The sequence below is a fragment of the Temnothorax americanus genome, unplaced genomic scaffold (assembly GCF_048541705.1).
Source record: "Temnothorax americanus isolate GAGA-0224 unplaced genomic scaffold, ASM4854170v1 Scaffold33, whole genome shotgun sequence".
NCBI classification, from domain to species: Eukaryota; Metazoa; Arthropoda; class Insecta; order Hymenoptera; family Formicidae; genus Temnothorax; species Temnothorax americanus.
The window spans coordinates 1,811,170-1,827,478 of record NW_027509475.1 but is presented as its reverse complement, the minus strand read 5'-3'; the positions used below and the strand labels follow the sequence as shown (position 1 = coordinate 1,827,478).

General features: G+C 43.3%; 1 protein-coding gene across 2 annotated transcripts; it reads left to right on the top strand.

The window, feature by feature from the left end:
* Positions 1-16,012, top strand: LOC143901264 (ubiquitin-conjugating enzyme E2 R2). 2 transcript variants are annotated; one of them, XM_077413398.1, is made up of 5 exons: positions 11-1,284; positions 8,452-8,538; positions 12,727-12,824; positions 13,074-13,208; positions 14,054-16,012. In XM_077413398.1, the coding sequence occupies exons 1-5, from the start codon at positions 1,111-1,113 to the stop codon at positions 14,274-14,276; spliced, it is 717 nt and encodes a 238-aa protein (XP_077269524.1). In that variant the 5' UTR covers positions 11-1,110; the 3' UTR covers positions 14,277-16,012. The 2 variants fall into 2 exon arrangements, with proteins under 2 accessions (XP_077269525.1, XP_077269524.1); XM_077413399.1 differs by lacking the exon at positions 8,452-8,538 and having other exon boundaries at positions 1-1,284.
* The last annotated feature ends 297 nt before the right edge of the window (positions 16,013-16,309 follow it).

Sequence of the window (16,309 nt, the reverse complement as noted above, 5' to 3'; positions counted from 1 at the left end):
ACGCAACGAAAACGCGCCGACCGTAGAGTCGCTCGACCAATTCCGCCATTTTAAGTTAGTTTCTTTTCCCCGCGTCTTCGATTAAAATAAAATTAAACGCAATCCGCTAAGTTTCCTTAAGAGGACCGCCGTCCAGTCACGTGGGATTCCGAGAAGGGATATGAGCATAACGGAGCTAATCGAGGCTAACTTCACGGTGTTTCGCGTCTCGGTTGGACACTCGTCTTTGACAGAAAAGTGCAGGACTTTTATTATTTTCTATCTTTCCGACCCCATAAATCCAATCTTATGATTTCAATCTCTTAATTTAATTTCTGGCTCGTCCAGTATCGGCAATAAAATAAACTGCCGCCCCGAGCGGAGCGGTCGCCGCGCGTTTCGTTCTCCGAGAAATCTCAAATCACACGGCAATCACAATCACGCACCCCTTCGAAGGTGGTTTTTAAATCGAGCGACTCCGGAATCGCGAGAGACTCGCGAGAGAAGCCGAGGCGAGCGCGAGTGCGAGTGCGAGGTGCGAGTTGCGCGCGTGCGCGGCGACGGTCAGATCGCTGACGCAAGGGAGTACGTCAGCTGTTTTGTTAGACTCTCGTGGCGGATAGACGTGCGTGTGCGTCCGTCGTGTCCGTTCGTCGTCGTCATCGCCGTCGCGCCCGTCGTCGCCGTCGGGAATGGTGCGTTGATCGGTGGGCATTGTTGACTTGACTCGGAGGGGTATCTCTCTCTCTCGCGCGCAACTTTCCTCGTCGTCGTCTCGTCGTCGTCGTCGCCCGTCGGTCGGTCGCACGGCAACGGGTTCTCTCTCGCGCGCACCTTTGTTCGCCGTGTAGTTTGTACGCGCGCGTGAGAAGGTGTACTGCGTGCGCGTTTCCGGGCGATTCTGCGTGACGCGCTCTCGCGCGCGTGTGTGTCGTCGTCGTCGTCGTCGTCAGGCTCTCGTCAACCCGGATTGATCATCCCGCGGGAATCCCTCGGCTCCGCCGCGTGGGACACGTCCAGCCCGGACCGTCCAGTCCGCGACTCCTCGACGCGACAGGGTCGGGACGTTCTCGCCCGCTCGCAGTGGTAGACACATCGTGATATACGTAGAGAGAAGCGCAGAGTGGAGACATGGCGCAGCCGACGAGCAGCGCGCTCCGGGCGCTCGCCCTGGAATACAAGAGCCTGCAGGAGGAGCCCGTCGAGGGCTTCCGCGTCAAGTTGGTCAACGAGGACAACATGTTCGAGTGGGAAGTCGCGATCTTCGGCCCACCCGACACTCTCTACCAGGGTGGATATTTCAAGGTATGCCCCCGACGATTCTGGATACGCTGTTTACGCGGTGCATCTCCGACGACGACATCCGATGCGCGCGGGTGTATTTGCCGAGCATTGCCGAGCAACGAGTATCGGACGGTGCAGCTACGCGTTACTAACCTTCTTGGTTATGTCGCGCTCTCCACAGTCTCTACGTCGCGCGTCTCGTTCCCCGCTCCGTTTCCCCGCGCGCGCGGAGTCGATTGCGCTATTCCGCGGGGACGGCTTTTTTGCGCCCGCCTCGAAAACGGAGCTTCCCCCCCTCCCTCTCCTGCTTATTCGGCGTTATCGCGGGATAAACAAAGGTCCCTTGTGTGCGGGTTGGCGGGTGGGCTTTTAAATGTGTCGCATGGCGACTCGGCATGGACGCGAGATATATCCTACTTTTTTTTTTACGATAGAACGCGGATGCCACGACTTGGCGCATTAATGCGGCCCGACGTATTATTGACTGCCGTTTCGGTTTGCCAGTATAAAATCCATACGTGTACAAGCACGCGAATTCTATTCCCGCTAATGCGACGTGGAATACTTATCGCCGCGGCCGTCGCGATATCGCCAACATTTGCAATATGTTTCTATCTACTTGGATTTGCTAATACGTAAAAATATCTTATCTAACGCGTTGAAGTAGGACGGTAGAGAGTTCAGATGAGTTTGACGTCTAATTTGACGGACATGGTCGTAAAGATTGCAATCGTTTCGCGAATAGTCATCGGAGTTCGTATTGTTCGTTTTTAACAATAAACGGCAGCCTGAATGCGCAGATAGTTCGCGTCGATGGGAAATCGCGTTTCTGGAAATTCTAAAAATAATTTGCAGCTCGACAAATCGCATTCTAATCTCACAAATCGAGCGCTTACATTTTATAGTCCGGTCTAAAAACAAACGCGAGTTATTTGTTTGTTTATTAGAGAGACAAGTGTCTCAATTGATACGTAGATTGCAACGCAAAACAGTTTTCGTAACAGATCTAAATGATATCGTCACCCGGTATATACGATACAAATTTATAAGACACAAGGAAACAATAGTGGCCTGTTAATCGACGTGTATATAATTAGCTCGATAATGAAACGGTTCGAATGACCTCTTTTACCGTCGCCAAATGTTTGCACGTGCGACAATGCGGAATTTCGCGTTCGCCGCATACGGCCGCGAGCGCCTCGTTTCCTATCCTTGAGCCAGCGTTTATCTCGGAAACTTCAGCGTTTTCCTGCCAAGTGAATTCTGACGATGACCCGCGCGCCTACCTTGACCAGCCGATTACAATGCTGCTTTAGATATTGCCTTCTTTCCGTCGTCGAGGATTAATTATTTCTGCATCGGTATTTAACGGAATTAGATGGGAAACGGCAATAACCGATCATCGTGCTAATCTAGGAAGGATTTGGCTTTTTCGTTATAACATCGAGATTTATAACATCGAAATTTTGTCTCTGTTCTTAAACATCCCGGATAGCATCTTTAAGGGCCGTATTCTAAGGCTGCGTTTCGATATTCACTGCACAGAAAAAAAGAAGTATAATCTTGTTGTATACATAAGCAAGAATCTATAATCTTAAAATGAGATGTAAATTGCGTTAAACGAAGAAAACTTGTTTAAATGAAGGTATTTATATAGTTCAATCTTTAATCAAGAAAAAAAAGTTGGAATTCTTATAAAAAGATTATAGATTCTTGCTATACAAGTAGGGGAGACCGGGGCGAAGTCGGCCCTTTTTTTTCGGTGCTAATTTTTAACAACAAAGTAAATCATTTTAGTGAAATATAGTATACCGTTGTAAAAAAAGTGAATCCTTGGCTACAAAATTTATATAGGCATTTTTGGTCTACGTCGCTTTGTTCAACCGATATAGGGTAAAAACGACAAAGGTGCAAAAATCGAAAAGGCAAAATTCCATTCTCGGACTGGATTTTAAATAAAGATACATAATTTTGATCGTAAAAAATAATAGAATACACTTTATTCATTGTTTTTTAATAGAAAATGGAAAGCGGAAAGTAATTTCAAGAAAATCAATTTTCTTTTTCGCTAACGGTTAAAGCATGTAAAAACAGAGTCTGACGAGCGCACGCACTCGTGTGCCTTACGCTTGCACGAAATGCACTGTTTTTCATCGGCTCTGTTTTCCATCATCTCCGAGCATATTATTTAGCTTTCTTGACTTCGTTTTGGCTTGGAAACGACTTCGCCCCGAACACAAGTTTTAGGTTTGGTCGCTTATAAAATAATAGAAATCAATGAAAATAAAAAAACTGCACTGGATTCGCGTTCAGCATGCATTACTCTTTAGAATCACTTACTTTGAGATTCGGAGATACAATAATACTTAAGATATTACAAACTTTCGACGCGGAAGAAATTTTACTTTCGACCTGCAAAAACACGATTTGCTTCGATAAGAATCACAACGTGTGGCACGTAACCTCGCTAAACTCCGTTGGTCACGTGGGCACCATATAAGCCGCACTTACAGTATTAATGGCGAGTTCACACTACATACAAATTTCGAGATAATTGCAAAAACGACTCCGCCCCGGGGCCGACTTCGTCCCGGTCTCCCCTACATGAGTACTGAAATTCTATGGTATACGTGACGTAAACTATAGATTTTCAGTATACCGGCAGTAAATATCGAAACGCAGCCCTAGTCGTTGATTGATCCGCGATTGATTTCATTTCAGAAAGAGAGATGAAACGCGAAAGATGAAAACGAAAACGATGAAAGATCGATTTGAATTTGAATCTAGCTCGAAACTTGATTCTCAGATTGAGTCACGACTATGAATACGCGCGACCCTATATATGATATGATGTCTAAAAAAACGTCTCAATAACTTTAAGACGTCTTATGTCCCAATTTTGGACACGGGGCCGTCTGGGACGTTTAAAAATGTGCGAAACGTGAATGTGCCTCTGCAGGTGCGAGAGAAAAAAAGAATCGTAATAATTTTTCGCTTCTGATATAACGAGGTGGCGAGGGGGGGGGGGCTTGATGCCCGCGGCCCAGGTTAAAACGGCAGACTGTAAAATGAGTTGTGTCATTCGGTCGTCGCGGCTACTAAAGTTTTTACGTGTCCCGTCCGCTTTCTAAACCACTCTCTGCCTCGTCGTGAACGAGTGAACGCCTATTCACGTAACGCAACGTATCTTCCCACAACGTAACCGGGCGGTAACGAGCGCGGCGTTTCTTGCGGAGAGGAGAGACCCCCGGTATATACCACCACCTCTCGCGCGCACGTAAATCCCTCCTCTCGATGGTGGTTATTTCGAAAGACTGCGTCCACTGCTCTCCGCTCTCGGCGCCCTGGATCAATCTATTATCCATTTTACCGTAATCGTGTTAACCCTTGACCGGTGAATGCTCGCGCGCGCGTTGCGCCGCGCGCCGTGTTGCTCAGGTAAACAATCGCTTTCATCTTACGCCGCGTTTGAGGTGTCCTCGTGTGAATGAATAACTTCTACGTTACCTTAGTTTCATCGTCTAGAGGGGCACGAAGTTTCTACGCCTTTATTTATGGATTTTCTGGCCGATTTGAAATCGATTCTTCCGTCACCGGGGAATTTCGCGAGATCAAACGGCTGTCGAATTATTAGGTTGTAAACTATAAACTCTTGTTTCTGAGCTTTGAATGACTCGAGTGTACGTGGCGCGGAGATGTGCGCGACCGAGATTGCATGCCTTATTTAGCTTGAGATAAACCTAACTTTGCACGGTATACTAGAGGTAGCGCGACGTAACTGAACGGAACCGAGTCTTATCAAACAAAATCGCGAAAGAACACTGCGTCGCAAAGAACGATATATACGTGTGAATGATACAAATGCAGCGCTGAATGAATTGTGTATGCACATAATCTAATCTGAATCGCCTTCATACGCATGTTTAATGATCGCTGCCTTTTAAAATGAAGCGGAAAATTTCGATCCGCCTTCGGTTTATGGTTGGGTATTCGAGACACGCGTATATACTGGCACGTGATACCTAAATATATCAATTATATTGAAATATCAAAATAAATATCAATATCAATTATAATTATCAGATATCAAATATTAAATATCAATTATTAAATATCAAATATCTCTTTTTTTTCGCGTTTTAACGGCACGTGTGACGGGGGAGACATCGTGCCTCGCAACTCTTTCGGGTGTGATCGACGATCCCGACGATCCTCTCGCAAGATCACGTTCCACTTTATCGAGAGTCTCCCCTCAGATCAAAATTTATGCACGACTCGGTAAAAGGCGAGGAGGAGCGTGCCGATACGACTGCCAAGTTACATAAAATGCCATCGAGCATTGTATTCTCGATTCTATTCCTGGACGCAAGCAGGCCTTTACCGATCGGCGGCACGGCCGACCAACTTTCACCTAATCTCATTCCCGCTTAAGACGATCGTTCGTCGCCGGTTTCGTCGTCGTTCGGTGCACGACGAAAAATCGATCCGCTATCCGGACGAGCACACGGCGCCGCGGTTTTCGACCAAGCGCGGCGGCCAGCGACAAGCTTTGCCGTTTCATTTTCCACCAAGTCCGTCTCGATCAGACTTTATCCTTTCACCTCGCGAAGAGATTGGCGGGAATCCCGCGCTTCGCGCGAGTGCCAGAAAACTTTTCGCGATAATATGACTTGCGGAATCGATAGTCAATACTCACTGGCGAATCTTTAGAGGGAAACTGCGCGGATGTCGATTCGCTCGGATCTGCAATTCTGATAGGAAACGTATTTGTTGTATCTTATACGGATGTCGAGAAAGCCAAAAGTTATTTTTACCTCTTCCTTTCTTCTCGTGAATTGCGAGACGAAAAGAGAGTTTCATTATTCCACAAGGAAAGGTGATAACATTTACAAGTTACAAGTTACAGATTTTATTTGTGTAGAGTGCAACGTATGAGATATTAATTCAACACAGAAAAAAAAAGAAGTGTTAAATCAAGACTTATATATACTTGTATATATGCAAGAATCTATAATCTTGAAATGAGATATAAATTGCGTTAAACGAAGAAAACTTGTTTGAATTAAGGTATTTATATAGTTTAAAAAAAGTTGAAATAAAAGTTGAAATTCTTATAAGAAGATTATAGATTCTTGCTTATATACAAGGCTGACGAGAGAGAAAGAGAGCGATTGACATTGGACAATTAATCGGATTTTAAATTCTGTGCCGCGTCTCTCAATTGCATTTTCAAGTTTATTTCCAAGTTAAGAATGGTATCAGTCTCATTCTCGAAAATATCCGATCGAATCGATCTGCCGTCAGCCATAACACGATTCGATAGTTTTAAAAGTCGCCACCTAACTCGCGTTACACAACGTCGCGTTACGATGACCAGACTTGCTTATATTGTCGAAGTAGGTCGCGAAAATTTGTAGGTCACACGGTGGAGTTGCGATGAAAGATGCCGAGGTGATGGTTCCGTTCCGGAGCAACCTGCAAAAATCTTTTCACGATTCGTGATCTCTCTTCTGCAGAAGCAACTTTTGCGAATATAACTATTGCGACATATAAAAATTTGAACGCGGGATTTTGCTGTGAAAACAGAAAGCTTGTATTATGGACACAATTCTCGGAATATGCTGACAGTGCCACGTAAGATCGCACGCTGATAATCGCGATCAATATTGCGGTATCGCATCAGAAAACGCGCGTGCTTGCATTTTTTTACTCCAAGGGGAGTTGACTGCCGATAAATAATAATTACAAATGTAAAGCTTAATTTTTCATGCAAAGATTAAAAGTAAGAGTTACGTTGAGCATTATTGATCATTTTTAACAATCTCGTTCAACTAGAACTGGTGATTTTCGTCGAAGACGTTGAGATTCAAACTTCAAAGATTCGAAGTTTCGACGAATAAAAACCTTCGAAGCTCGCGAAGTTCCGAAGTTCCGAAGAATCAAAATTATATACGAATATTAATTTAATAGTAATAATACCGCAATAAGCACACATTTAAAAAATTATGTGACAAAATCCGAATAAAACTTCCAATGTCGCAAATATATTTTTCGAAGCTGCGTCGAAGAGTATAACAACTCTATTTTCAACCGCGAGCCCACCAGGTCCGTTTTAGTCCGAATAAGCAGTTTTGGAAAATTAGCTGCAACGAAAATTGTCCGAAACTCCGCAACGAGCTCAATTTGCGAAACACACACGTGGAGCAGAGGAAAACGCGCGGAGAACGGTCCGAGAGTAGAATTTTCGTGACACTGTGTAAGCGTGTACAGTCGGTAGAAAGTAGGTTAATTCTAGAACGCGGTTATCCCGGAGGACGAGGTGGATATTTGGGCCATGACCAGGTCGCGATCAATATAGCGTCCCGACGGCGAAGCCTCCATCGAACAACCATGGACGCCCATTTCGCGCCCTGGAATGGAAATCGATAATATCGCCGTCGCAGATTCCCGTCGGAGATTCCGTGGCCGATCGAAATATCGGATCTTATCGACGTCGACGCCGGCGTCCGTGCGCTCCGATTTTACATCTCGTCTCTCGTTATCTCGGCTATACGTTCTAAACGGCCATGTTGCTCCACTTTCGCAGCAGCATCGGAGAACTCCGATGTGTTCATTCACAGGTCGTGGAGTAATTAACTTCCGCCGCCCGCGTTAATTCGTTTTCATCAATTCGAATCGCAATTTTCCTCGATAAAATGTGAAAAACAAATTGCTATTTGCCAGTTTTTGCAACTTCGCATATCGTTATGCGAATAAGAGATTAGAAAGTTTACGGTGAAATTGCGAACGAAGCGTAAGCTCTCGACGAAAGGCTCGCATAGGGAGGTACGAAAACCGGTATAACTCGGGTGGGTTCACTAATTTTTGGGTACTGTACGCATCACACGCGGGGAACATTTCCCACGTTTGGTTCGTGAGAATAGAACCGACGACCTTATTAACGCGACAGGCATATATCCGCGCGCGTGTGTAGCGTTGAATATTGAACCTCACCGAAATTATAACGGTTTCGATTCGCGAGGAGATAGGTTGGAGCGAAGTGTGTGTGTGTGTGTGTGTGTGTGTGTGTCTCCATGCGGACTCTTACGGTCGGCGTACGTGGGCGTCCCGACGACCCCGAGTCCGAAGCCTTCAAGTCGAACGTCGAGAATATACCTTGAGACGAAGCACGATCTCGTTATGTTGCAGGCACACATGAAGTTCCCGCCGGATTACCCGTACAGTCCACCGAGCATTCGTTTCATGACAAAAGTTTGGCACCCGAATGTATATGAGGTGAGTGAATATATACGGGAATTATCGATCCCCCGCGCACGCTCTCTCTTCCCCCGTTTCGACCCTTTCCTCTCGCACGTGCAACGTGTGTACGTGTGTGTGTGTGTGTGTCTGTGTGTTTGTGTTACGTGCGTGTCCTCCCCGTCTCCCTTGCGTCCCTTTTCCGTTCATCCGTCCCGCTCTCTCACCCCGCTCTCTCGCCCTGCCTCGTCTGTATAACGACCGTCCCGCTCGTCCGCGCGCCCGCCTCTCTTTATCTTCCACCCTCCGCCGCCATATAGCTTTTACAACCATCAGCTTTTACATCGTCACTTTCAGCGCTTGTGAAACCACCCGGGCCGTCGGCGTCGCGTCGTTTCCATCGAGACGCAACGGAGGACCGGTGGCAGAAGGGGGGGAGGGGGAGGGGAGAAAAAAGAAAGTGAAAACAGCCGACTCGAAAAATTGCACGTTGCTTAGAGTAATAGTTTCTCGCCCGAGGTTGCATTCATATTGACGTATCACCGCGCGCCGCCACGTTCTTGGAACGTCCGGCCGTACTATATTTATCGCGGGACACGCGTCGCGTCACGTTCGACTTCTGTAAAAACGTCCTCCGCTGCGATTCCCGTTTTTCCTTCGCCACGTCCGTCGACGTGCGAATTTTGCGCGCGACGATTAGCGCGGGGGGAAACGAGGCGACGAGCCAACGCGACGTCGGCACGCCGCTGATAATCCGCGACGTTTTTACGAGGGCTGATCGTCGGCGTTGTCCGCCACTTTAAAGGCTCGGTCACAATGAGAAAAATAAGGAATAAGATAAAGAAATAAGGAATAAAGGAATGTCGCGTCTCACTTCGGTACACGTACATTAAAGTGAGATACAACATGCCTTATTCCTTATTCCTTTATCTTATTCTATATTTTTCTCATTGTGACTGAGCCCTAAAAGGTCGAAAGCGCGACGGTCGGTTTCCTGTCGTCCGCTACGCCCAAGTACTACATCGCGACATTTAAGCTTCGCTCTCCGTTCCTTCGTTATAGTCTCGTCTAATGTCATCCACGCCGAATAAAACGTTGATCGAAATAAGATACGTTAAAATATCTTCTCCAAGTTTATCTATACCTTCTTCTTATACGGTAGTACACCCAGCTGACTTGCCCCCACGTGGTCAATAAGCGCGAATATATAATATTGAGATTAGCAGAATATGTTGCGGACCGTATCATTCGGAGTGTATCGTTTCCCTCGTTAAGATGGAAAATAGGGGAAGGGGGAGAAATGCATTTCCGCGTTCTTCTTTGGTATTGCCGGTAATGCCATTTGCGTTTGCATAAAAGTATCGCATTCCCACACGCTTATATATATCGACCTCGGCCGGCGCGGCGCGGCGCATCTCTTGCTCGCTGTTCGTCGTATATGACCCCTTCGGCGGCTAGCGAAGCGAAGTCAATGACCGTCGAAAGCCCGTGTGGACATCCGTGTCCACTCGCCCGTCGTCGATAGGGATGGTAACGACGGGAACGTGTTATGAGTAACGAGACGAACGCGAAGACTTTTTTTTTTTAAGGTCTGGGTTGTCGAAGAGAAGATATTAAAGTTCGTGAATTGTAGACTGTTATTCTCGCAGAGAGCGCTCGGTTGCAAACGGCACATGCTTGTAGTACAATGCAACATTAAATAGTGAATTAACATATTGACGTGTCGCGTGGGAACGCGAATACGAATATAAAATCGAATGTTTTAAATATTCAAATCGAAGATTTTAAATCGTCGTTTGCTTCCTATCTCGGTTCAAGTGTCCGAAACAGTTGACTTTGCTAATCGATTGATAAGCCGAAGCAGCTTATCCTTATGTAACTGTAATTTTGTATTATTTTATACAGACACGTAGGCACGTTTTAATTCTCGTTTCTATCGTACGTCTAATAACCCTGAACTGTGCGTGTTGTTTGTACTCCGGCGCATTTAGATTCGAAATACGTAGTGAAATCTTCTTACATCGTACGTCGTATCCATTCTTTACATTACGCGTGATCGTAGCGAAGCCACTAATTGCGAAGTGAAAACGGCGATCTCTAACGTCCAACGAGGCAGAGACCGTAAAGGAGTAAACTCTCGGATGTATATTAAGGGAAATTAATCACACGCGGAGAAGTCGACTCCTTTATCTCGCTTTTTCTTTCGCGTCGCGTGAAATTTTATTTCGATGATAATCTCGCGCGCGTTGCGCAAATCCTCGGAGGAAACGGCAACTTACTCCAATACGTAGAGGTCTTTCGCAATCGAAGCGGACCGTGCGTCGTGGAAGGTTCACTCGATATACACCGCATGGCTTAACACGTGCACGGTTTTCGCTCTTCTCGCAGGCCAACTTTCCCCGTCGTGAAATTCATATTATTTGTACACCTGTGTATCCTGCGCGTTACGCGAATCCTTCCCCGTCGTCTTCTTCGTCGGCGTGTAAATAATAGGAATAAAAAGACAACGGCGTTATTTAATTTAGCTTCGCGCATACCGAATGTATGCAGAGTAACAATAAGTAAGTGAAATACGACCGTAGATGATGTACAACAATCAAATTAAAAGAGAAGTTAAACGGTCCGAACTGGATCTTGGTTACCTAAATAATACACGCGGAAAGAACGGTTTTGCTGAAGTATTTAAAAATTTAGCTAGATGCAGATCTGAAAATAATTTTGTTGCACCATCAAAATAATTATGTAGAACACTCAAATTTTTTACAGCGTCATCATCATCATACTTCGGCGACCTGTTATAATTATTTTGATGATGCAACAAAATTATCTTCAGATCTGCATCTAAATTTTTAGATACTTCAGCAAAACCGTTCTTTCCGTGTATTTGCGTCAATTTCACGTGTAATTCTTCGCCTTGGCAAATCACGCGCCGTTACTTTCAACCTTAAAACGCAGTCTCAATCGAAGCTGGAACAGCACAATCACATAATTCAATTAATAATCATTTTAATCACACTAACACAATCGTTAGCACATTAGAAAAGTTCGGGATATACGGAACAGGATACAGGATGTATAGAAAATGTTGCAGAATAATTTTACATACATTAAGCCACCGAGTGTCGCGGGCGCGGGTTTCTTAAGCAGTCTAGAAATTTCATTTTTCTTTCCACGCTTATTCTTCCCACATTTTCCTTGCATGTGGATCTCCATATACAGATCTCGAGTCACCTCTGCCTCGGTTGCACTTGGCGCGATTCTATGCGTCGGCATAGCAGTTGGCACTCGACTCGTACAGCCGCTTGTACAAATGCATGCACGAACACAGCCGATGCCTATCGCTGTCGGAGGCGGTCGTGTCAAGTGCCGGGCGTTTACTCGAGGAGCTCGCCTTCGCCTTCGTGGGTTATTACGAGGTGTTCGGAGTCGAGCCTCGAGCCACGGTGAAACCACGATGCGCCTTGTCCTACTTGCCGAACATCTTCGCTCGGGAGAGACGAGAGATAGAAGCGCGGTTCTCTCGTGAAGAAACTTGCGCCGGCAAGTGTTCTCTTCTCGCGATTTTCACGATGCTTGCCACACGATTATTGAACGGCCCAAGATCTACGTCTTTATTTATGCCGTATATAAGATATGCAGCCATATCTCGTTCATCGATGATTTTGCGCGCAATGTCGATAACGTGTAATCTTGGTCTCAGAAAAATCGTCTCTCGCCTCTCCGAATATGGTGTAGAGTCGCGTAGGGGCCTTCTGGCGAGACTTCTCTTTACTCAACTTTACTGTAAAGGTATAATACTCGGAGGTCTCGTCCTTCGAGCGACGACGTCTTCTCAGGGACAACAAACGCGGAAACCTGCGGAAGCACCGAGGCCGCCATGCGTTGGCGAAAGGAAAACGGAATCATCAACGCCGCGCGCACAAGCTTATGACTCTCTTTCTCTTTTCTTAAATAACAGTAAATATATTTAGAAATCGCGGAAATGTACGTATATAAGTATATCTTTTTAAGCTGACGCGAGCATCTCTGTGCTAATTTTAGTTTCTTAATGATAAATTAATCAGCACGTATGTAAAATTGACTCTGTATGCGAGTATAAATACAAAGACACAATTTATTGGCGGGTGAACTTCCGGAAGTAACATACGTGAATTTCAAAGCAAAGAGGAAATGCAATAAATAGGAGAATCGGTACAGGTCTAAAAGGCTACTTCTTTCTCTGTGTAGAACGGTGATCTGTGCATATCAATCCTGCATCCACCCGTAGACGATCCACAGAGCGGCGAGTTGCCCTGTGAGAGGTGGAATCCGACGCAAAATGTCAGGTGGGTGCGGTGTCGCCAAAAGAAAAAATGTTGGGGAAAAGAATGAAAAATTGCGATCGTTCGCGAGCTAACGATAATTCTCAAAATTTGAAACTGAGAAAACCGATCGATCTCTTCAGGCTTTGAAACTGAAACTGAGAAACGATCGATCCTTTAGGCAAAATTGAACAGCTCTACGCTGGAATTTTGGAAAACACGGATTGAAATGTTAGAATTAATTATTAATCTATTGTGTTTCTCGCGTCTCAGGACTATCCTGCTATCGGTGATCTCGTTGCTGAACGAGCCCAACACGTATAGTCCAGCCAACGTTGACGCATCCGTGATGTATAGACGCTGGCGCGATTCCAAAGGAAGAGACAAAGAATATGAAAATATCATAAGGTAAGATGTCGTCAGTAATGCCGCGCGGTATTGCGTGACATCACGCGGCTGCAGGGGCCTTTGCGCGTTTTCATTGGAATTACACTGCTACCGGATCCATAGCGTGCTAAAAACTGTGCCGACTGTGTGAAATAGATAACTGCGGGAGCGAGAATGTCGGTAACGTAAATGTATATGTTTTAACGCTGGAGCAGCCACATAAATCTATCTAGAAAAACCATTGTCCTAATTATAATCGAAAATGAGAACTACGAACTGTTTTTTTTTTTTTTTTTTAAGTTATAGTAAATTACCTGTTATTAAGAAAATATTATTTAGGCTCAGTTTCACAAGTGTCGGTTAACTTTTAACCTTAGAATAACTCACTCTTCGTCTTTTTCTAAGGGGGACGTTAGAAGGAGACGAAGAGTGAGTTAATCTAAGATTAAAAGTTAACCGACACTTGTGTGTGAAACTGAGCCTTAAAAAGAACAATTTTTGCGTTGTAAATGATAAAATCGAGTAGTTGTTTCCTAGAATTTGTCCATCAATGAAGTGATTACTAAAATTATTTTATACTCTATCTTTACGTAAAATATAATCAGAGAGTTCTTATACACATACACACATAGCATATTTCTGAAAAATCTTGGAAATTTTTGTCAAGACTTTTTATTGAAATCATATCTTCGAGGATTTTCCTTATGCTGGAAGTCGGCCACAAAAAATATTTTCAAGGAAGATTTAAATAGATATATATTTTAAACAAGTTTCATCTTTCTTCGTTTGATAAACAGAATATTGGCCGCAACCAGCGAGGGTAGGTATTTTGTCAAATATTTATTTCGTACATGTTTTCTATCTAGGAAACAAGCTCAAGCTGCCAAGATGGAAGCCGAAAAGGAAGGTATTGTCGTGCCTGTAACTCTGGAGGATTATTGCATAAAGACTCGAGCGAGGCCGGCCGAACAGCAACTAGATATGACGGATTTCTACGATGACGAGTACGAGCTGGATGACGACGAGGATGAGCAGTTGAGCGCGACCGATTACGAAGACGGCGACGATAGTGGTAATGGGGAATCGTGATCCATTTCTTAAACGATAATAATAAAAACCCGCGAATCGCTAATTATTATATATCAGTTCTGTATAGATTAATAAATTAACGAGCTTTTAAACCGGACGATCTCTCTATTTTTCTTGCCGCTACCGAAATTCAAATAATTATTTTTTTTTGGTTGAAAGAGAACCAAATAAAATAAAGAGCACCAAGAAAAATTTAGAATTACGTAACGTCTCTCTTAAGCCATCGTCAATCATCGTTATCATTTATGTTTTTTAAACAGGTTATTTATAGCCTGTTATAATCATGACTTCCTGTTTCTTAAAAAGAAAAAAAATAATTTTCATGATTTCAAGGTTCTCTTGTGAAGTAATAAGTCTGCTAACGGTGGTTTACGAAGGATAATATTCTTTAACTCTTGCACCGCCGCGAAGATATTTGTTAAACAGCAAAAATTGGATCGTGTAATGAATTATTTTATTTATTATGACGCGCGCTGGGAGAATCTAATTATTCACATCATGTATATGCGGAATGTATTAAATATACATGTTAAACTGTACATGTTATATGTACTACTCAAACGTATGGTATATGTATTATACAAATATGTAATACAATACTCTATTCAAAAATTCATCATAAAAATATTACGCAAAAAATTGATACAAGCTATACAATGGATTGAAGAATGATCCAGTTTTGGCTGAGCGAGAGTTAATAGAAAGATTGAAATGTTAATAGTCGTGTGAAATTATGGAGAATCCCGTGTTTACAAGCTCTTTAACTTAAGCAATATGCTACGGCGCGCGTGCGCGCGACATGGATATAAGTACTATGGATAGGAGCACTTTGCTTGTTGTGTTGTGGCTGGCACTTTGATCTTTTAAATAGAAACGGACCAATTGATTTACCTTGCGGTGACAAACGTTCGATAAAAAATGATCATAATGTAAGTACTGTAAGTACGCGATCGATTTTTTTTACATTTGGGATCTAGTTTTCACGCCTTGTTCAAAGTTGTAAATGGGTACATCAATTGATCCTAAGTATAATATATCTATATATAAAATTTGCGTTGTTTTGGATAATTATTTATGTTACGATAACACAAAAGATAAAAAAAAATCCGTCGGGGGAAGAATTCAATCTAGTGTAAGAGAAAATAAGCTGCCGAAGACCTGTTAAAAATGATCAGTAATGAATTTCGCATCTCTCACACACTAGGATCCATGTTATATATTGAATATCATTAATTATATTTTTATATATGTATGTGCATCCATATATCGATGTAATCATACCGGTATTTTCGCCGTATTATTTTATTGAATTACAAAATGAAATTAACAACAATATCATGTTTTTATTTTCTCGCGAGTCTGAACGACAGACTAAATCGTGGCTTTTAGGAACAAATAACTTTTTTACTACATCTTAATTTTGATTATGAACGAACGATATTAAATGTCTCGAGAGAAAAACTTATGATGAAACTTATACGCGCATGATGCTACAGCCATGTTACTTTAGCTTATAATTTTCTGAAAGATCTCTTCGCTATCATCTTTCACAAGAGGAAATGAATCTTTCCAGATAAAATTGGTTAAATGTAAGCTTACTACTTAAGTGAAAGGTATATCGCGGATACAAAACTAATCGATTCTGATAGCGTATCTGTGCTTGTATGACTGAAATTGTAAATAGTACGTGAAACTCAATTTTAAAGACACGAAATATATAAGTGGTACTCTTTTTACTTATTTCTTTATTAGCCACTTCATTGAAAGACCAATATCGGATGTTGAAAGGATAAAATGAAAGCAGGAGGACATTTTTAAAATCCCGATAGCTAAGCATACTATGCGCTTCTAGTAGTGTCGTAGCTGAAGTGAATATTCCCTAGTTCCTTCGACGTATTGTAAAATCTTTTCTCATTTCATGTTTTTCTTATATAGCTACTTAATAATAGAGAACATACAAAGTACTGAAAAAAAAAAACAAACAATAATTTATATATTGCATAATTCTTTCCTCCTCTTTTTGTACATACCAA